At 55.7% G+C, this 21,676-nt stretch overlaps 1 protein-coding gene across 15 annotated transcripts in view; it reads left to right on the forward strand.

The window, feature by feature from the left end:
• PHLDB1 (pleckstrin homology like domain family B member 1) overlaps nucleotides 1-21,625 on the forward strand; it is a 48,698-nt gene extending 27,073 nt beyond the window's left edge. For 5 of the 15 annotated variants that reach the window (XM_070803511.1, XM_019974889.2, XM_019974890.2 and 2 more), the window contains 16 exons: nucleotides 1,147-1,257; nucleotides 1,428-1,517; nucleotides 2,085-2,228; nucleotides 3,870-4,043; nucleotides 4,516-4,656; nucleotides 6,032-6,172; nucleotides 6,350-6,452; nucleotides 6,931-6,975; nucleotides 7,594-7,888; nucleotides 7,986-8,076; nucleotides 9,463-9,609; nucleotides 11,115-11,231; nucleotides 11,489-11,591; nucleotides 19,261-19,346; nucleotides 19,476-19,508; nucleotides 20,233-21,625. In XM_070803511.1, coding sequence (XP_070659612.1) covers nucleotides 1,147-1,257; nucleotides 1,428-1,517; nucleotides 2,085-2,228; nucleotides 3,870-4,043; nucleotides 4,516-4,656; nucleotides 6,032-6,172; nucleotides 6,350-6,452; nucleotides 6,931-6,975; nucleotides 7,594-7,888; nucleotides 7,986-8,076; nucleotides 9,463-9,609; nucleotides 11,115-11,231; nucleotides 11,489-11,591; nucleotides 19,261-19,346; nucleotides 19,476-19,508; nucleotides 20,233-20,373 — 1,962 coding nt within the window. In that variant the 3' untranslated portion in view covers nucleotides 20,374-21,625. The remainder of the gene's footprint in view (nucleotides 1-1,146; nucleotides 1,258-1,427; nucleotides 1,518-2,084; nucleotides 2,229-3,869; nucleotides 4,044-4,515; nucleotides 4,657-6,031; nucleotides 6,173-6,349; nucleotides 6,453-6,930; nucleotides 6,976-7,593; nucleotides 7,889-7,985; nucleotides 8,077-9,462; nucleotides 9,610-11,114; nucleotides 11,232-11,488; nucleotides 11,592-19,260; nucleotides 19,347-19,475; nucleotides 19,509-20,232) is intronic. The other 10 variants (XM_019974899.2, XM_019974901.2, XM_019974892.2 and 7 more) reach the window with 9 other exon arrangements.
• The last annotated feature ends 51 nt before the right edge of the window (nucleotides 21,626-21,676 follow it).

Below are 21,676 nucleotides of genomic sequence, written 5' to 3' on the forward strand. Positions count from 1 at the left end.
GCTGGGGCCGGATGGTGGTGATGAGAGATACATATTCATGAGTAGCAGTAATCCAAGGCAAATGGTGATATGGAATAATTTGAGCATAGAGCAAGGAGCAAAGAAATTGAGTGATAATAAGGGGAGATGTTGGAGAGAAGATAGTGTTAGGTCTGGTCTTGGAGGAGAAGTAAGCTCCCAATGGGTGGAGAAGACAGCAGTCCTGGCAAAAGGCACCATATAAGAAAGGCCCAGGAGTGGACACCCGGACGGCCAGTGGTACAGCAGGGCCAAGCTGCGGGCATGCCAAGGGCTCAGGGTGGGAGGGAGGCTGGAAAGCAGGCCCAGGTCCAGGAGCCCTTGAGTGCTGGCTGAGGGGCTTTTGCTTTATCCTGTGAGTAGTGAGAAGTCGCTGAAAGATTTTGAGAAGACTGATCTACCCTTATTCATGGATTTAAAGAAAATTATTCACGTACTATACATTCTGGGCTTTCCTAGTGACTCAGACGTAAAGAATCTGCCTACAAGGCAGAAGACACAGGTTTGATCCCTGGGTCAGGAAGATCCCCTGGAGAAGGGAATGGCAACCCACTCCAGTATTCTTGCCTGGAGAATTCCATGGACAGAGGAGCCTGGCGGGCTACGGTCCATGGGGTCGCAGAGAGTTGGACACAACTGAGCAAGTAACACACAACTAACACACATTCCAAAAAGGCTAGAAAATTCAAACAAACGAATGAACCTCAGAGGCCGTTTTAGGAAGCTGTTTGTGGGGCGGATCAGAAAGGTAAGAGAGTGGAAACGGGCTGGTGAAAAAAGTCGAGGCCGGGAAAGCAGAGGGCCTGGCTTGGCCTGGGCAGTGGGTTGGGGGCTTGGGGTTGGGTGGAGGACCATTCAGCATCTCCAGGATTCAGGACCTGTTGACTTTGGGGGTCGGGGGATAAGGGGTTTGGGAACTTCAGTTCTGGCTGGTATGCCTGGTGGCCCACGGCTCCCTTTTTGAGGCATGAGAGAAGGAGCTGACCACAGCAGCTTGCGTTTTCTGGGGATGAGAGGCCGAGCGGAAGTGCTGGTTGATTCCCTTCACCCAAGCCCAGGGCCTCTGGGCAGGAGACACAGCCAGGCCTCACCTTGGGCTGCCTCACCCATTGTTCCCATCCTCTCCAGGAGCGCCTGGTGGTCCTGGACAGTCAGGCTGGACAGATCCGGTCCCAGGCTGTGCAGGAGTCTGAACGCCTAGCCCGGGATAAGAATGCTGCCCTGCAGCTGCTGCAGAAGGTAGCCCTGTCAGACTGGGAGTGAGCGGGGAGGAGGGCCAGGGCGGGGCTGGGGGAGTGGGAGGTGAGTGCAGGGTGCTGGGTGGAGGCTGGCCAGCCATGTGGGATCCCCCTTTATTTGGGGCTCCTTGCTTCATTCCCACTCCTGATTCTGCCGCTTTGGACTTGCAGGAGAAGGAGAAACTGGCTATGCTGGAAAGAAGATACCACTCGCTTACAGGCGGCCGGCCTTTCCCGAAGACCACGTCCACCCTCAAAGAGGTAACGTGGTTGGGTCAGCCCCAGCCTCATGAGCCCAGGGGTCTCCTGGGAGGCTCTGGAGAAACATGTGGCACCTTCGCCCCAGGGCTGAGGTCTAGTGTGGGGACATTTTCCTGAACTGGAGAGATGTTCAGGAATGTCTGTGAGGTCTGGGATTGGATCCTCCATGGCTGCCAGCTGCTACTTTTCAGCTACCGCTCTGGCTCCCAGGAGCCTGCTGATCTTACCGTTTCAGGTGACTGCATATATCTGGGGGATTCAGGAGGCGTGGGTGGGGAAGATGGCAGCTCCGGATGGGGCCGGGCAGATCCAACTTGAGGGGAAGTGTACAGATCTCGGGGTCCTGATCTTGGAGCTCCCTGGGCTTCTGTCTGGAGCTGGGCTGTGGGCTTGGACGTGGGCACTGAGGCTCCTTCAGCCATTCTTCCCTGAGTCTTTGCACGCCTGGTGTGTGAGGTCCCACCTCATGCCCGGTTTTCCGCCTCATTGCACAAGCAAATTAGGCTTTAGGTGGGGTGGCTGGGCTGAGTGTGGGGGTGAAGCCCCTCACCCGTACCCTCTCTGTAGGCTGATCTGCTCATCTCCGAGTCCTCAGAGGTGGGGCTGGGGACGGCAGCTCTGGGCCCCTTCCCAGAGTCTTCTCAGGCTGGGGCCTCCTCTCTTCCCTTAACCCCACCTGCTTCCACTCAGCTCTGCCTCAAAGCACAAGAGGTAATCACAGCTCACTGCCTGTCTGCCTGCTTGATGAGCTTCTGCCCGCGACTCCTCCCACTCGCCACGCTGAAGGGCAAGTGGCAGTAATCCTTTGGCCAGAGTTTGTGGTTTGATAGGTGCCTGGGCAGCTCATGCAAAAATCAGAGCATCAATTTGTGTATCAATTTGCATATATTCAGCATGCCATTCATCAGTTGCCACAACACACTGGACCTTCCAGCTCATTTTCCTGTTCTGTGACCCCTGGGGGACAGTCTGCCTCTGGAGCTAGACCAGGGTGGGCTGCCCTGGGTGGGGCAGGCTTAGGATCCTGGGCTTTGATTCCGCATGCATTTTGGGTGCCTGCTGTGTCCCCCAGACCTGGATAAACTCAGGATTCTAAGGATATGCTCAGGGAATGCAACAGTGCCTGTCTTTCCAACCCATGATCTACCGTATGAGCATCTTTCCAAGTCCTAGCCTTTGCGCAGTGGGCCTGCTTATCTGCCTGGGCTTTTAACTGCTCCCTGCTCAGGTCTCTTTCTCAGGGCCCACCTTGCTCAGGCCCTCGTGGTGCCCCCAGAGGACCCACGGGAATGGCGTGGCTGGCGCTCAGTAGTGCATGTGCGTGCCCCACCGGGGATGCCCAAGGTGTTGGAGACAGAAGGGTTCTCTGGGAGCTGGGTCCTGATCCTTGGTGGGCTCGTGACTTCTTCACCTACCCCTCACCCAGGGCAAACCCAGGAATGGGTGATCAGGGGTCCATTCAGGGCCCATTCAGGCCCTGCGGCAGGGCCTGGATGCCAGGGCAGCCTCATAAGTGGAGGTCAAGAAGAGCCTTCCCTGGAAGTCCCAGTGGTCAGGACTCTTGCTACCGAGGCTGTGGGTTCAATCCTTGGTCAGGGAACTAATATCCCACAAGCTGTGGAGTGTGGCCAAAAAAAAAAAAAGACTTCAGATAGTTCTTTTTTTTTTTTTTTTTTGACTTCAGATAGTTCTGCCTGCCCTTTTCTGCCCTCCCCACAACCCCCCTGACAGCCCTCTGTGGCCACAGCGAGCTCCCCATCCCTGCCTTGGATTTTGTTTGGAATGGAGTGTTGGCTCTTTGGCATGAAGTGTGGGGTCGGGTGCCTGGTGGAGTCCTGTTAACCTGTTCTCTGCCCGTCCCTCCCCTCGCACCGGGTGCCCTAGGAGTATGTGAGCCTGGCAGAGGTTCTCCACCTGTGCTCCCGCTTGGACCCCCATGCTTCTGCCACTTCCCCCAGCGCACTCGCTCAGCCCCTGCCCGACAGTGAGGTACCAGCCACCAAGTGAGCCCACCTGTGCCCACGGGCCTGCTCGTGGATGCCCTGCGTTGCCCCGGGGTGTGGGGCAGGGGTTGGGCAGCAGGGTCTGTTTTCAGCAGTGACGGAGAAGGGCCGCTGGCGTAAGGGGAGTTGGGAGCAGTTCCCTCTCTTGCTTTCTCAGCTCCTGAGGGCTCGAGGAGGGAAGGCCTTCCGCTCCAGTGTGAGGGCCTCCTGCTGAGAGGACCCTGGCTTTCCCGGGCTCTGCAGGTCTCCTTGGCTCCGTGTGTGCGTCCTACCCTTGAGCAGGGCCACCTCTTGGGTTCCAGTCCCATTAACCTCTTGTATTCCCTCCCGCGTCCGGCCTTCCCCCAAGTACGTGACGCTTGAGCAGCTAAAGGTGATGTGGGGCACCTCGCCAGTGCCCACAGGCCCCGCGCCGGGCCTGCCTCCCTGGGCCCCTGCCTCCCAGGACCTGGTTCCCACCACCTGCCTTCCTCCCGCGCTGCCCTCTTCCTCCTCCTTCGCTTCTGTCACGCCTTCGCCCCAGGTTGGTGGTCTGTGTCCCCGCTACCCGTGCGGCCCACTCGCGGTGTGGCTCTGTCTGTGTGTGCTTGCCCCCCACGCAGTGGTGTCTCCGCCCTCGGCCAGCCCCAGGGGCATGCTGTGTGCCGGGCGGGCTGCGGCCGGCTGGCATCGTGGTTGGCGTGGTCCGTGTCTGTGGTCTGGGAGCTGTGCCCCGTTTCTCTTTGCCTTCAGCGCGTTTGTGGCAACTGTTTCTCACTGTGTTTTCTTCTCTTTGTGCTCTCCTTTCTCCCATCCTCCCCGTTTCCCCTGCCTTCCTGTCTCCCCATAACGGCCTGCCTTTACCCTTCCTCCGACCTGGCCCTTTCTTTGCCCTTTCCTCCTTCCTCCTCCTCCTCTCTCCGCTCCCCTCGTTTCTTGATTTCCTGACCTTTTCCTCTCCGTCCTTGCCCACCCCCGCCCCTGCCCCCTGTCCGCCTCCCCTATGCCCCCTCCAGATGGAGAAGCTGCTGCTCCCTGCTGTAGACTTAGAGCAGTGGTACCAGGAGCTGATGGCCGGGCTGGGGACGGGCCCTGCTGCCGCCTCCCCTCGCTCCTCCCCCCCGCCTCTGCCCGCCAAAGCTTCCCGCCAGCTGCAGGTAACCCCTCCCTCACTGCCCAGCCCTGCTCCTCTCGGCTCTGGGTACCTCCTGCTGACCCTTCAGCCGCACACATGGTGGGGGATTAATCCAGCCAGTGCAGCAGGGGCTTCTGGACCCCGAGCGGGAAGTGAGGGTCCCCTCGAGGATGGCCGTCCTGGCCCTCGAGTCATGGAGGGCCAGCCTCCCGAATCTGAGGGTGATGTGCTGGACGGTCCAAAGGGGGCTTGGGGAGCGGCGGTGCCTGTGCAGCACTCAACACGCTCACTCTGTCCCGGGCAGCTCTCATCCCGGAGCCTCTCGCCCAGTCCTCACACGCTCCTGAGCCTGTTGCCCCTGGCACTTGTGTGTCCTGGGAGAGTCGCCGGTCTTTGTTCTCCTGGTCTCCCCAGGGATGACTCTCGGAGGTGGGAGAGAGTGGGTCAGAGACTCTCAGGTGATGGCCCTGAGTTCATGCCCCGGACTCAGAGTCGCCATGAGGGGGTCTACTGGAGCCCCAAGCAAGCTGCTGACCATGGTGTGGGGCAGGGTATTCAGGCAGCCTTCTGCCCCAGGTTCCACTCCAGTGACCGGCCGTGGTGCCTGATCAACCCCCTGCCCCGCCCACTCAAGATTTGGTCCTAGAGTGAAGACACGGCACCTCGAAGGCCGATCTCAGCTGAAACTCCACGTTCCCTTTAGGAGTCGTTGGCACGGCCTTTCTATTTTGTGCCCAGCTGGGTTGAGGTTTTTACATGTTTTGATTCACGTAATCTCTACCACAGGCCTTTGAGGTAGATAACGAGAACTCTCATTTCACAGATCAAACACTTGGGCCCAGAGCAGATAAGTAATCTCTCCAAGGCCACACAGCTAGGAAGTGGCAGGGGTAACACGGAGAGTCAGGGTTCCTGGCTCCAGAGACTGTGTCACCAAAGACTGAGTGCCGAGAGGGAGGCTGGCAGTTATTTAGTCTAGCCCTGCCCCCTCCTTTTGCAGATAAGGAGGCTGAGGCCCAGAGTGGGGAGGTGCGTGGCCCAAGGTCACCTACGCTGTTAGTTGGCAGAGTTGGGACCAGAGGGAGCCCTGGCCTCAAGTCGGCCTCCTGTAAAACTCAGCCCGTCTGTGTGAACTCCTCACGTGGGTCGATACACGGTCCTTTCTACCATGCGGGGTTGGACCCAAGGAGGAACAGCCTGGAAAGGAGGCTTGGCAGCCGCCAGGAACGTCTGCCCACTGGGCTGGCCCCAGAGGCTCAGTGCTGTGGTCAGCGAGAGACCAAGGCCTCAGGGGCCTGGTGCTGGGCACCTTGGATCCCAGCCCGCTCGGTGCCATGGGAGTGGTGGCCGGTGGGGGAGCCGGAGGTCCCTCAGCAGATGCCACCTCCCCACTCCAGGTTTACCGCTCCAAGATGGATGGCGAGGCCACCAGCCCCCTGCCCCGCACCCGCAGTGGGCCACTCCCCTCCTCCTCTGGCTCGTCGTCTTCCTCCTCCCAGCTCAGCGTGGCTACCTTGGGCCGCAGCCCCTCACCCAAGGTCTGAGAGCAGTGGGTGGGCTGCGTGTGGTGCAGGGTGGTGGTGGTGGTGGTTGGGGGGCGGGTTTGGAGATGGCCACACTGGGGAGGGACCGCAGCCATCCACGAAGCCTTATGGGTGGGCGGGTGTCTTCTGAGCCTCGGGTCCCAGTGCCCCGTTTCCCGCCCTCCGCCACAGAGCACTCTGCTCGCCCAGAACGGCACCAGCAGCCTTCCTCGCAACCTGGCAGCCACACTGCAGGACATCGAGACCAAGCGCCAGCTGGCCCTGCAGCAGAAGGGTGAGTGGCCGCCGCACCAGCCCACTTGCTATCCCAGGGGCCCTGGACATCCGCCACGCCCTGTCACCCTAGCTTATCCATGCCCACACCCTTCCCAGGATGTGTTCCCTTTATGTGGGGAGCAAAAGGGATCTGGACTAGAGACCTGAAGAAGAGAGACTCCTGGAGGTTTATCCAAAGGCTAAGGGGCAGGAGACTCAGGGTTGCCGGGCTGTGGCGTCTTTTCTAGAGAGCCCAGCAAGTAAGGGGAGTGCTTATTGACCTGAGTAGAACTAGACGTTGCCCTGTCTGGAGGCAGGGGGTTGGACTTGACGACCTCCAGGAGTGTTTCCCTAACATGTTAGTTCGCGGGAACACCCAGGAGTGCTGGTTGCTCGTGTGCATTTTGGTTGTTTCGAAAGCCCATGTCTGTGCCTCTCTCTCCTCTCATCCCCTCTGTGTCTCTGCCCTGCCCTCTGCCCGGGGCCCCCCACTCCAGTCGAGTCGCTTCCTGCCGAGCCCCTCCCAACCGACGACCCAGCAGGTAGAGCGTTGGTCACCAAGGGCATTGCTTTGGCCGGGTGACCCCTGCCCGGGCCTCCGCATGATGGATTCTGCCCAGGCCCCCTCTGCCCGCGGGCAAGACCCCCAGGCTGAGGTGTCGGGTTGGCCTCGCGAGCTCTCTTCTGCCGCAGTGGAACTCCGCCTGTCTCCCCTCCCTCCTTTCCTGCGTGCTCCTGCTTCTGCATTGCCGCGGGGTGTGCACTGACGTGGGTGCTCGGGCTGCTGGCACCCCTTCCTCTTCCCAGCAGCAGGGTTGGGAGCATGCGCCCTGCCAACCCGTTCAGGCCTGGGTTGTGAGCTGGAGCCACCGGGCCATCATGCCGCCGGGGCGACCCCCGGGCAGGTTTGGGGCCCTGTATGGACTCAGCATGTGGTGCGGATGCCAAAGCCAGACCGCATGGCTGCGGCCACTTGTGCGGGCGATGAAGCCAGGGCAGCCGGACCCAGAGCTGCGGGGGCTTTGGGGAAGCGGGTGGGGGCGAGGGGGCTGCTCCGTGTTACCTCTCCCCGCTCGCCACCTCCCTCCGTCTGTAGTGCTGCCGGCTTCCTCCCTGGCTGGGTGGGTGCCCACCGTGACATCCCCCGTCCCCCCATGCAGGGCAGCAGGTGATCGAGGAGCAGCGGCGGCGGCTGGCGGAGCTGAAGCAGAAGGCCGCGGCTGAGGCGCAGTGCCAGTGGGATGCCCTGCACGGGGTGGCGCCCTTTCCCACCGGGCCCGCGGGCTTCCCGCCACTCATGCACCACTCCATCCTGCACCACCTGCCGGCCTCGCGGGAGCGAGGCGAGGAGGGTGAGCACGCCTACGACACGCTGAGCCTGGAGAGCTCCGACAGCATGGAGACCAGCATCTCCACGGGGGGCAACTCAGTCTGCTCCCCTGACAACATGTCCAGGTACCCGGCCCTGGCCACTGACTGGCACGGCCTCTGTCCTCCCCACGCCGGGGCCTCCACCTCCACCGGCTGCCTCCTCTCCCCCTTCCCTCCTCAGCGCTAGCGGCCTGGACATGGGGAAGATTGAGGAAATGGAGAAGATGCTGAAAGAAGCTCACGCGGAGAAGAGCCGACTGATGGAGTCGAGGGTGAGGCAGACCTGGGCCCTGGGGCTGCCCTCTGCCCGCCGGGGGCCTCCGCCCCTCCTGAGGGCCCTTCCCCACATTGTTCTCGCCGCAGTCCCTGAGGAAGAGAGTGTTTTCCAAGCCTGGGTTCCTAAAGTGGGGGATCAGGAGGCTTGGCGAGATGACAAGTTTCACAGCCCTTAGGAAAAGGGGAGGAGCACGGTAACCATTGTCCAGCTGTGAATTTCCTGCACGGGAACTTCCAGTCTTTGTGTGTTCGCTTCTGGGGACCTTTGGCCACCAAGAAAATATTGATGCCTGTCTACCTGAGTGCCAGGTCACTCCTTTTGGAGACGGTTGGGAACTGGGGCTTGAAGGATGAGGACAGAGAGAAGGCAGATATCCAAGCCAGAGCAGAGGTGTTGGCTGCGGGCACGTCACGTTCCCTGCCCACGGACCTGGGCTGGGGCACAGCCAGGCTGGGGAAACCGTGCCCAGGGAGGAGGCTGAATAAAGAATCCTGAAGACGTTCGGTCTCTATTATCCGGGGCACTCTGTGTGTCTGGAGAGGAGAGTGGGGGCCCGGGAACAGGAGACCAACTGGAAAAGAAGGCCTCTTAATCTTAAACTCCCTTGAAAGGAGGGCACATTTGCAAACATCTCTTGGCAAAAGGAGAAAAAGGAGATTCCTCCAAATTTTGAGCTAGGAAGAAATGGTAGATGGGAGTTAGTAATGTGAAGGTTGTTACCGGTGTTGAAGACATAAAACATCACCTATGTGCTTTGTATTTAATGATTTGTTTTAATGACTTAAAATCTTTTGATAATGGCTTTCATAAGTTCTTTTTTTTTTTTTTTTCTGTAAAATTTGAAGGTCAACTGTGAATGTTTGGAGTTTCCAAGGGTCTTCACTTAGTGATTAGGGCAGGATTGCTGAATCCATTTGATGTCGGAAACAGTTGTTTCGATAACCCATGTCCTAGGAATTCAGATACAGATTTTAAAAGCCCCTCCCCCTTTTCTTTAATTGAGTGCTTCCATCTTGCCAGCATCAGTGATGGACATTTGCCTACACGATTGCATTTAATTTTCCCTACAGTCCAAAGGAGTAGGCACTCTTGGCCGCATCTTACAGAGGAGGAAGCTAGGCTTAGGGAGTTTGGTGGGGTCCAGCGCTCACAGTGGTGGTAGAACCAGGGTTTGAAGGCAGGGTGGTCTCACTTTAAAGCATTTACCCTTGTCAGCACGGTCCCTGGAGAGGAGGGTGGGCTTGGATGACCATGGCCCCTCAAACCAGGCTGCCCTCTGAGGTGGGTGTCTCCTGTAGCTCTGGCCCAGCCCAAGGAGGGGTGTTGGGGGCTTGAAGTTAAGAGGGCAGCCATGGGCACTGAGCCCCAGCCTTGGGTGCAGGAACGTGAGATGGAGCTGAGGCGGCAGGCCCTGGAGGAGGAACGGAGGCGGCGGGAGCAGGTTGAAAGGAGGTTGCAGAGCGAGAGCGCCCGGAGGCAGCAGCTTGTGGAGAAGGAGGTCAAGATGCGGGAGAAGCAGTTCTCACAGGTGAGTGGATGGGGGGTTGGGTGGGGCTGTGGAGGGGTCTGGATAGCCCAGGTACCCGTGCTGGGTGGTGGAGCCTGTTCTCTCCAGGAAGTTTTGCCCAAGCAGGATTCTACCTGGGACTTGCTTGGCCCCGAAGAACGGGACCCACTAGGGTCTGTTTAGGCTGGTGTGTGTGTGTGTGTGTTTAGGCTGGTGTGTGTGTGTGTGTGTGTGTGTGTGTGTGTGTTTAGGCTGGTGTGTGTGTGTGTGTGTGTATGTGTGTGTGTGTGTGTGTGTGTGTGTGTGTGTCTGCCCCACATCCCTTCCCACATCCCCATGCCTTCCTGCTCCGAGTGCTTGGTGTCTGTCCTGGCCTCAGTCCACCAGACCTTTTGGCTCCAGGCCCCACTGCCAGCGGCTGAACCTACCCTGACTTGCGGTGTACATCTCCAAAAGAGAATTGTGCCAGCTTCTCCCTGGTCAAGAACCCCATCCTTACACAGAATCCAACCCGGGGGTGTTTCATTAGCTGGGAGCCTTGAGCAGAGAATGAAGGCAGAAGGAGAAGTTAGGCAGGAAAATCTACCTGCATTTCCAGTCCCAGATCCTGGGCCCCTGGGAGAGCCCGTGAGACTCAAACAGGCCATCCCTTCCTGTGGGGTCTCCATGGGCCTCCCCAGGGGTGGGGGATCCTACCCCGCAGTGACTGGTGATCGTAGCTCCTTGATTTCCTAATGATGCAGCGACATAAATTCTAAGGGGTAGATTGTCTGATTTGAGAATTCAGAAATAATGAGAAACTCTGGGAGTTTCACCTCGGTGCTTGGAATCGTTGTCGTATGCCTAGTTCCCCTTTCCTGTCTCTGGTCTCTCGGGGGCTCAACTTCTCTACCCCCTGCCCTGGGGCTCAGGTGGGGCTGCAGAGGCCTCCAGCTTTGGGGAAGCCAGTGGAGTCGGCTCATCATTTCCGGGCACCTCCGGAAAGTTGAACGTTTTGTTTCTTCTTTAAATAATCTATGGTATTTCCTTTTCATACCATTCTAACATTCTTCCTAGAAATGAAGAGTAGGAAAAAAATTCCTGTTGACTGAAAATTCTAGATAAGTATCAGAAATTTTGAGGTGGAATAGCCCTCAGAGATTCTCTAGTTCAAAGGCATTGTTTACACATGAGGACCAAACAAAGCCACCGCCCCACACCCCCACTCCCCGCCCCCCACCCTGGGAAGACCAGGCTTCGTTCTGGGGTTTTCTTCCAAGACCGCATTCTTTTGCTTTGTTGCATTCAGGACAGGAGGGGCAGGGACAGGACGGGGCGGCTGTGTCTGGGAAACTGAGGCACAGAGCTGTTCAGCAGTTTGCCCAGGCCTGGGTGGAGTCAGCACAGGCGCACCAGGTCCTTGCTTGGGCCAAAGCCCTGTGAAACCAGAGTGACAGAGTAGGGGTTCAGGACTGAGGCTGAGGGGCCTGGAAAAGGGAATGACAGGGGAGGGAACAGCCCCTACTCATCCCGCTCTCTGTCCCCAGGCACGACCCCTGACCCGTTACCTGCCAATCCGGAAGGAAGACTTTGACCTGAAGACCCACATCGAGTCGTCAGGCCACGGTGTGGATACCTGTCTGCACGTGGTGCTCAGCAGCAAGGTACAGGCATGTGGGGCTCTGGGAGGTTGGTGGGGACCCCACGGTCAGAGGCCCCTCCTGGGTCCTTGGAATTGTGGCCTCAGCTCCTGCCCTAATACCAGTGGTCTCTGTCCCGGGACAGGTGTGCTGGCTTGAAGAGATGCTAGGGACAGCCCCGCTGTGATATAGGCACAGGTGATGGGCTGACATTGCTGCTCAGGGAAGAAGGTTTAGGGGGCTGTGCATTTGGGTCCTGCCTCATCCCTGCCTCCCGCCAGGTCTGCCGTGGCTACTTGGTCAAGATGGGCGGCAAGATCAAGTCGTGGAAGAAGCGCTGGTTTGTCTTCGACCGGCTCAAGCGCACCCTTTCCTATTACGTGGGTGAGTTCCCCCAGACTGCCCCAGGGCTAGGGCCCCTGGGCTCTGTCACCCAGAAGCTTCCAAGTGGGGCCAGGGCCTTGAGCTGGGTCTTGTTCTCCTCTCTCTGAAAATGTACAAGGCTCACCTCATTTGCTTTGTTCAACCATTCATTTTTTTTTTCCAGCAGTATTACGAGCATCTAATAAGTCCCAGGCAGTATCTTAGGCTCTGATGATAAGCAAGGGGGCCACAACCCTCTCCCCTGGAGCCTGTTGCCAGGACACAAACAGTGAACAAAGAACGATGGGGGTGCTCTAGGGCACCCCAGATGCTGTGGGTGCATGGAGTCCTGTGGATCCCTCTTGGGCAAGTTCCCACAGAGACTCTGAGATAAGCAGCTGAGCAGTGCCCGGGGGGCAGCACCCCCCAGCCGTCCTGCTCTCTCAGCACTCTGCACCCAGCCTCCAGCTTGGTTTCCCAGCCCTGGAGTTCCCTCTGGACAGTTCCCACTTGGAGGCTAGAATATCATATCATAGCCCCGTCAGGACAGGCTGTGCTGTGCTGCAGAAACAACCCCATCCTAAGATCTCAGGAGCTCAGAACCAAAGTTCTTCTTACTCCTGATCTGTGTCCATGTTCGTCATGGGTTGGTGGGGGTCTGCCCCGTGTCGATTCTTTCTCTGCTTCAGAGCATGCCTTTCTGGAATGCTGCTGGCTGCAGTGGCAGAAGGTAAAGAGAAGTGTGATTGGGTTTGCACTGGGTTAAATTCCCCAGCTGGAGTCTGTCCCCAAGTCACTAGCGGGCCTGTTCAGCCAGTCACCTGGCCGCACCCAACCACAAAGCCAGGAGACCCGTCCTGCTCAGCGCCGGGGGGGGGGAAAGGGCCGGAAGTGTGTGGTGCTGGAGTCATGCAGCCTGGAGCACCCGGCTTTCCCCCTGAACTGGTCCCCAGACAAATGCCGTCTCTTCCAGGAAGCCCTCCCCGCCCACCTGGGCCCTGGGTGTGGGGAGGCATACGGGTGTCCCCATGTTTCCACCTAGGCTGGAAACGGACTTTGTCAGGCCTGGGAGGACAACTCCATCTTAGGCATGTTGAGGTTGAAGTGCCCCTGGGGCATCTAAGGTTATATGAGAAGGGTCAGGGTTAGAGGCAGAGTAAAAGTCGAAGCTGTTGCAATAGTAATGATGATGATGGTAGCAGATCATACTTATTGCACACGTGTTTACACCAGATGCTGTGCTCAGCCCTCCACGTGTATCGTCTCATTTAGTCGTCATCATAATCTTGTGAAGGAAGCACTGGTTTTACACCTGTTTTGCAGATGAGGAAAATTAAGCACAGAGAGGTTAAGCAACTTGCCTAAGGTCTCTCAGCAGCTGAGAGGCAGAGGTTAAGACTGAGCTTGGACAGTTAGACTTCAGAGAAGAGGGAGAAACAGAGCCGCACCTCAGGGCAGGGCCACCCTTGTGAGGGAGAAGGAAAAGGAGGCTGCGGTAAAGCAGGGTGCAGGAGGCGGGAAGTCACAGGCCAGGTGCTGAGCTGGCGCTTGGCATGTGTGACCTTCCTTCATGTCTATGAAACCAACGGGGGAGGGGAGGGCAGGGCGGAAATGGAGAAGGCAGAGGAGTGGATGTGTGCCTGCCAACAGGGGGTGTCATGGAATAAAAAAGTATAATTTACAGAAGAAACTGAGACATTACGGTGATGATGGACGCTGCAGAAAGGCCAAGGGTAATGCGCACCCAAAGGCCATTTGATTCAACGATTGGATCTTGATGAGAGAATGGTTTCCACTGCGTGCTGGGGCACGAGCCAGATTGCACACAACCCATCGAGGATAGGTGGGCGGTGAGGAAGCGGAGGCAGGAATGTGTTACTATTTCCAGTGAAGGAAGAGCCAGGAGAGAACAGAATGCTGCCGTTCTCCCTGGCCTTCCTGGATCCTGCTCCCTCCTCCTCCGTGAAACCCACATTAGAACGCACCTCTGTGAAGCCCCACCTCACTGGGAGTGGTTCCTGCCCTCCTCTGGGTAACTCCTGCGTTACACAGGGTCCCTCTGCCATGTGACACCAGCCCTGGGCATAATGATGTCATGACAGATCCACGTGTGTCGTGCCAGACACCGTGCTGAACCCTTGGAGTGTGTCCTCTCGCTCAACGCCCGTGACCACCGGTGACCTGTAGGTGTTCCCTTGGAGTCCTGATCACACCCAAGTCACACAGCGAAGTGGGTGTGTGTCTGTGCTTTCTTCCCCCCTAAATCGTGGGCTCTGACTTCTTTGGATCCCAGTTCCTTGAACTCATTTATTCTATATCGATTGAAGACCTGCTAGGTGCATAGCAGTCCATATTGGAGGAGCTTGACCTCTGAACAGATAAAGGAGGGTTCATTAATGTTTTATTGTTGTTGTTCAGTCGCTAAGTCGTGTCTGACTCTTTGTGACTCCATGGACTGCAGCATGCAAGGCTTCCCTGTCTTTCACTATGTCCCGGAGTTTGCTCAAATCATGTCCATTGAGTCGGTGATGTTATCTAACCTTCTCATCCTCTCCCTCTCTCTTCTCCTATTGCCTTCAATCTTTCCCAGCATCAGGGTCTTTTCCAGTGAGTCAGCTCTTTACATCAGGTGGCCAAAGAATTGGGAGTTTTAGCTTCAGCATCAGTCCTTCCAATGAGCATTCAGGGTTGATTTCCTTTAGGACTGACTGGTTTGATCTCCTTGCTGTCCAAGGGACTCTCAAGAGTCTTCTCCAACACCAAATTCAAAAGCATCAGTTCTTCAGCCCTCAGCCTTCTTTATGGTCCAGCTCTCACATCCGTACATGACTCCTGGACTAGACAGACCTTTGTTGGCAAAGTGATGTCTCTGCTTTTTAATATGCTGTCTAGGTTTGCCATAACTTTTCTTCCAAGGAGCAAGCATCTTTTAATTTCCTGGCTGCAGTCACCATCTGCAGTGATTTTGGAGCCCAAGAAAATAAAATCTGTCACTGTTTCCACTTTCTCTCTGTCTGTCTGCCATGAAGTCATGGGACCGGATGCCATAATCTTAGTTTTTTGAATGTTGAGGGATTTTAAAATTTTATTAATTTATTTAATTTTGTGCTGGGTCTTCGACGCTGCACGGGCTTGCCTTTGACTGCAGCGAGCAGGGGCTCCTAGAAGTTGCACGGACTTACTGTGGTGACTTCTCTTGTGCAGCATGGGCTCTGGAGCTCCCAGCTTCAGGAGTGGTGGCTCGCAGGCGCTAGAGCACAGGCTGTAGCTATTTGTGGTCCAAGGGTTTAGTTGCTCTGCGGCACGTGAAATCTTCCCAGACCAGGGGTCGAACCCGAGTTTCCAGCACTGGCAGGCGGATTCTTTACCGCTGAGCCACCAGGGAAGCCCTGAATGTTGAGTTTTAAGCCAGCTTTTTCACTGTCTTCTTTCGCCTTCAGCAAGAGGCTCTTTAGTTCCTCTTCACTTTCTGCCGTTAGGGTGGTATCATCCACATATCTGAGGTTGTTGATATTTCTCCCGGCAGTCCTGATTCCAGCATGTGATTCAACCAGCCTGGCATTACGCTGCATATAAGTTAAATAAGCAGTGTAACAATATATAGCCTTGTCTGGTTCCATCACTTCTTGATCTGTATACAGGTTTCTCAGGAGACAGGTAAGGTGGTCTGCTATTCCCTTTTCCTTAAGAATTTCCCACAGTTCGTTGGGATCCACACAGTCAAAGGCTTTAGTGTAGTCAAAGAAGCAGAAGTTTTTCTGGAATTCCCTAGCTTTCTCTACGATCCAGAGAATATTGGCAATTTGATCTCTGGTTCCTCTGCCTTTTCTAAACCCAGCTTTTACATCTGAAAGTTCTCGGTTCACATACTGCTGAAGCCTAGCTTGAAGGATTTTGAGCATTACTGTACTGGCATGTGAAATGGGTACAGTTGTGCAGTAGTTTGAACATTCTTTGGCATTGCCCTTCCTTGGGATTGGAATGAAGACCTTGTCCAATACTGTGGTCACTGCTGAGTTTTCTAAATTTGCTGGCATATTGAATGCAGCACTTTAACAGCATCCTCTTTGAGAATTTTAAATAGCTCAACTGGAATTCCATCACCTCCACTAGCTTTGTTGGTAGTAATGCTTCCTAAGGCCCACTTGACTTCACGTTCCAGGGTGTCTGCTCTAGGTGAGTGACCACACCATTGTGGTTATCCAGGTCATTAAGATATTCAGTTCAGTTCAGTTCAGTCACTCAGCTGTGTCCGACTCTGCAACCCCATGAACCGCAGCATGCCAGGCCTCCCTGTCCATCACCAACTCCCAGAGTTCACCCAAACTCATGTCCATTGAGTCGATGATGCCATCCAAACATCTCATCCTCTGTCTTCCCCTTCTCCTCCTGCCCTCAATCTTTCCCAGCATCAGGGTCTTTTCAAATGAGTCAGCTCTTCGCATCAGGTGGCCAAAGTATTGGAGTTTCAGCTTCAACATCAGTCCCACCAATGAACACCCAGGACTGATCTCCTTTAGGATCGACTGGTTGGATCTCCTTGCAGTCCAAGGGACTCTCAAGAGTCTTCTCCAACACCACAGTTCAAAAGCATCAATTCTTTGGTGCTCAGCTTTCTTTATAGTCCAACTCTCACATCCGTACATGACCACTGGAAAAACCGTAGCCTTGACTAGATGGACCTTTGCTGGCAAAGTAATGTCTCTGCTTTTGAATATGCTGTCTAGGTTGGCCATAACTTTCCTTCCAAGGAGTAAGCGTCTTTTAATTTCATGACTGCAGTCACTGTCTGCAGTGATTTTGGAGCCCCTCAAAATAAAGTCTGACACTGTTTCCACTGTTTCCCCATCTATTTCCCATGAAGTGATGGGACCAGATGCAATGATCTTTGTTTTCTGAATGTTGGGCTTTAAGCCAACTTTTTCACTTTCCACCTTCACTTTCATCAAGAGGCTTTTTAGTTCCTCTTCACTTTCTGCCATAAGGGTGGTGTCATCTGCATATCTGAGGTGATTGATATTTCTCCTGGCAATCTTGATTCCAGCTTGTGCTTCTTCCAGCCCAGCATTTCTCATGATGTACTCTGCATATAAGCTGAATAAGCAGGGTGACGATATACAGCCTTGACGTACTCCTTATCCTATTTGGAATCAGTCTGTTGTTCCATGTCCAGTTCTAACTGTTGCTTCCTGACCTGCATATAGGTTTTGCAGGAGGCAGGTCAGGTGGTCTGGTATTCCCATCTCTTTCAGAATTTTAATGTTTACTTATTTGACTGTGCTGGGTCTTGGTTGCAGCATGCAGAATTTTTTAGCTATAGCACGTGGGATCTTATTTCCCTGACCAGGGACCAAACCTGGGGCCCCTGCATGGGAAGCTCAGAGTCTTAGCCACTGGATCACCAGGGAAGGGAAGTCTCCTGAAGGCAGGTTCAGATTCAGCACCGTAAGTTCTGTACAAAGGAGCACCCGTGCTGCAGGAGCAAGGGGGAGCACAACCGGGCGCCGTAGTGGTGACATTTGCAACAGGTGCTGAAGGTGACTTAGGGGTTTGCTAAGGGAATGTGTTGGAGGCCATTCCAGTGTCGGCAGAGTGGACTGATAGGGGCCCGCGAGAAGCTCAGCCTGGCCAGAGAGAACTGGGGTTGGTGCAGGGGAAGGAAGAGAGGCAAGGCTGGAGGGACGTGTTGGCACTGGCTTGTCGGGGAACTTTGCCAAAGCCAAGGAGGCAGCGGGTTCCAGTGAGGGAGCTGGCAGAGAAGCCTGTGAGCTGAGGCAGCAGGATTTGATTTGCTGTAGGAAGCTCCCCCCTTGGCACCAGGGCAGGGGGTTAAGGGGCAGGGGTGGGAGGGGGAGGGGAGGAGGCGGCAGCCCGACCCAGGACCCCTGCCTCAGGCCTGGAGTGATGGGGGCTGGGGGAGGGTGGTGCTGCCACCTGAGTTTAGTGATTCTGGCTCGCTGCCCGGAGCGGTGGTGCCTGTTCAGTGTCCAACCCCAGATGGGTGACCAGGCCTGTGCCTGCCCTTGCCAGCACCCCATCCCTCCCACCGCAGCAGTCCTCTGCTCTGTGGGTTCGCCCACCTCCTTCCTGGTACCCCGGCCTCCAGATGCTGTATGCTGCCTTCCATGTTTTTACTGTTTGAGTTGAATAGATAAATGCATTCATGTCTTTCAAAACTCAAAACACGTAAAAAGGTTTAAACTGAGAATTACACCCCCTCTGACTACAGGTAACTGCATTTATTAATCTCTTGTGTGTCCTTCTAGAGTTTCTTTAAGGAAATATATGTTTATAATATAAACATGTATTCTTACCCCTTTTCCTGGGTCTTGAAGATCCCCTGGAGAAGGGAATGGCAACCCACTGCAATATTCTTGGGGCTTCCCTGGTGACTCAGATGGTAAAGAATCTGCCTGCAATTTGGGACACCTGGGCTCGATCCCTGGGTTGGGGAGATCCCCTGGAGAAAGGAATGGCAACCCACTCCAGTATTCTTGCCTGAGAATCCCATGGACAGGGGAACCTGGTGGGCTACAGTCCATGGGGTTGCAAAGAGTTGGACGTGACTGAATGACTAACATTTTTCTTACACAAAAGGTAGCACCCAACACACTCCTTGTTTTCCTGCTACGTTATCTTAGAGGTCTTTCTATCTCAAATGTATCAATGTCTAGAAGTTGATATCCAGATGTATTTTATAGATTTTTAAAAAGTATTTTTTCTAATTTATCTAAAAACTTTATTTTTGGTCCATGGATTATTTGAAGTGTGTTGTTTGTTTTTAAAATATTTATTTGGCTTCACTGGGTCTTAATTGCGGCATGGGGGATCTTGTTCCCCACCAGGGATCGAACTTGGGCTCCCTGCATTGAAGCACAGAATCTTCACACTGGACCACCCAGAAAGTCTTTGTAGATTTATTTCGGAATGTGTATATCAGATATTCATTATTCTGTTAAATAGCTAGGTGTATTTCATCACACGGCACACTCTACTTAGCCGCCTCCACTTGATGGATACTCGGGTTGTTTCTGATCTTTTGTGACTATAATTACTGCCATGGTGAATCTTGTAAATGTTTTCTTTTGTACATGTGTGGGGCTTCCCTAGTAGCTCAGTTGGTAAAGAATCCGCCTGCAATGCCGGAGACCCCGGTTCAATTACTGAGTCGGGAAGATCCCCTGGAGAAGGGATAGGCTACCCACTCCAGTATTCTGGCCTGGAGAATTCCATGGACTGTATAGTCCATGGGGTCGCAAAGAGTTGGACACGACTGACTTTCACAGAGAGAGAGAGGTACATGTGTAAGATAAATTTTCCAAGTGCTGAAATTGGCTCAGAGGGCAAACACCTTTCTAATTTTGGTCGAAGAAGCCAAGTGATTCCGAGAGGCTCACCAGTTTATACCCCCGTCAGGTTTATTATACTGCCCGTCTCCCCACAGAAGTGTCAAAAGTGTGCTGTGTTTTGCGTTTATTTTTGCTGCTCTGATAGGTGAGCAGTGGTATCTCAGTGGAGTTCTGATTTGCCGCCTCTGTCATTCTGGGCAAGGCTGAACACTGATACAGAATCTGGGCTCTGTTTCGGAGTCCCGGGAGTCACCCCACTTCCCGGGTGAGGTGTTCCATGTCCGCGGAGCTTGACCTAAAGCACCACAGGCCTCCTGAGCCCAGCCCGTCTTCCTTTGCAGACAAGCATGAGACGAAGCTGAAGGGGGTCATCTACTTCCAGGCCATCGAGGAGGTGTACTATGACCACCTGCGCAGTGCCGCCAAGGTGAGGGCCCTGGGGAAAGGGTGGGCCAGTGGGGCTCTGGGGGTAGAGGCCTCCAGCCTGCCCACTTCAGAGGCTCGGACCCCTTCCTCGTTCTCTTGTAAACTTTCTCTTCCTCTCTCCCTCTCCCAGAAGAGGTTTCTGAGCTTCACTATGGTGACTGAGGTACCCCTCCCCACACACCTCTAACCAGAACTACCGCGTACTAACGCCTCCTGGCCCCCCCGGCCCCTGACCCTTCCTTGACTCTCCCCTAAGTCCCTCCCCTCCCTGCGGGCCGCAGTGTGGAGTGCAGTGGGTGCAGAGAGCAGGGAGCCCCTGTGAGCTCGAGGGGGCTTGCTGGCCTCCCAGCCCTGAGATGCCAGCAGGCTGTCTCCCTCCATGGGGGCGGGCCGTGCAGCGGGGAGGCTGCAGGGGGAGTGGGGGCACTCAGAGATGAGGTCTGGGTGAGAGGACTTTATGGGCAGGGCTGCGGGGAGGCTGGGGCTGTTTGCCTCAGTCCCGCCAGGCCCGCAACGCCCGCTCCAGTCCTCGTCTCTGCTCCACTGGGGCCCTGGGCCCAGCACCCCGCTCGCAGCTCTTTCCATCTGTTCCTTTTTTACTGGGAGGAGACTCTGGTCATCCCTTTGCATCTGATTCTTTTGGTATTCTCTTTGTGCCTGAGGGCGCCAAGGAACGGTGTCCTAGCCTGGCAGGGTATGGCCATGCTGAGGTCCGCGGACTGCCCCAGATGTGAGGAGGGGACATCCCAGCCTGGGATGGTGGGGACTGGGCTCCAGGCCTATGGAAGACTCAGGGCATCCTGGAGGCAGAGAAGGGTGGACGGCGAGGCGGGTGTGAGATGCTTCAGGCTGGGCCCTGGCTCAGATCTTGCTCTCTCCCTCCACAGAGCCCGAACCCAGCCCTCACCTTCTGCGTGAAGACCCACGACCGGCTGTACTACATGGTGGCCCCCTCTGCAGAGGCCATGCGCATCTGGATGGACGTCATTGTCACGGGGGCAGAGGGCTACACTCAGTTTATGAACTGACTGAATGGGGCCCCCTGGACCCAGGAGCCATGCCCAGCCGCCTGCTGCCCCGCCTGCCTCCGGACAGGGAGTTGCACCCTGGGCTCCCAGAGGCCCTGGAGGGTGGAGCACGACTGGGGCTTTTGTACAAGAAGAGACTCTGTAATGTTCTGGAAGGAGCTCGTCCTGTGGGTTTCTGAGCTCTGGCCCCCCCTGAAAAACCAGCCAGGAGATAAAAGTTGAGGAGGGGGCTTTGCTGCCTCCTGGGAGCCCGGAACTTGCAATAGCCTGTTAGGGTCCTGCCCCGGGACCCACCCAGGCTGAGGCGCCGTCAGAGGGGGACCCTCCTGGCACCTGTGCTCCCTGCCTGTGTTCTCTTTTCTAAAGGACACATTATGGTACCAGAATCTGCCAAAGATCCCCTCTTGCCTCAGCCTCCGTTGCAGGGGCCTTGAGGGCTGAGTAGCACCACATCCAGAGTGGGGTAACAGCTCAGGCGGTGTAATTCTCAAACCCTGCTCTATCCCATTCTTGTGCCGCATTTGTATTTTTTATGATTTTTGCTCAAGGACCAGAGACTGAGTGTCATCCTTGAGGTCCCAGCCCTAGCCCCTTTTTGCAGACCCATCACCACAGTCACCATAGTGACTGCTTCATCGCCATGGTTACATACTAATTGCCATGGCTGTGGCTCAGCCCACTGCTTCAGCTGTGGGCCCATCTGAGGGTACGTGCCATCATCTCTCCAGCCCAGGCCCTTGGGCATCTCCTGCTGGGGATGGGGGAAGGGACTAAACACCTTCACCCTCCCCCCTGCCTGTGTCTTCAGGCCCTGATACACAGCCTGCTGGCTCCCCCATCCAGCCCTCCCCCTTCCACTCGTGCCTTGCTTAGAGCCAGAAGGGACGAAGCCGGGAACTGGAGGCCAGAGGAGGAGCCAACAGATGGGAGAAGGAGCTAGAACGGCCGTCCTCGGGGTTCTGGTATATGGCTGAGTTTCTGATGGACAGAGGGCTGTACAGATGCTCCCTGGAGGAAGTCTTGAGCAGGAGGGGGAGCCCGAGGGTCTGGTTGCCCTCCCCTCAGAATGGGGATGAAATGAAGAGCAGAGGCCCAGGCCTCCAGGTGTCTGGGCTCAGCCCTTTGCGCCTTAACACTAAGCCCACCTCCCTGTCCCCCTTCCCAGCCCTGGCCATGGTTGCCAGGCCTGGGCTGGATGTTTTTCAGTATTTGCAAGCATCTCAGCAGAACAATAAAGCAGTTTTGGACTATGTGTTTGGGAGGCCTGGTTGTGAGCAGCGTGGGGTTGGGGTTCGTGGGAAAG

Source organism: Bos indicus, chromosome 15 (assembly GCF_029378745.1).
Source record: "Bos indicus isolate NIAB-ARS_2022 breed Sahiwal x Tharparkar chromosome 15, NIAB-ARS_B.indTharparkar_mat_pri_1.0, whole genome shotgun sequence".
NCBI lineage: Eukaryota > Metazoa > Chordata > Mammalia > Artiodactyla > Bovidae > Bos > Bos indicus.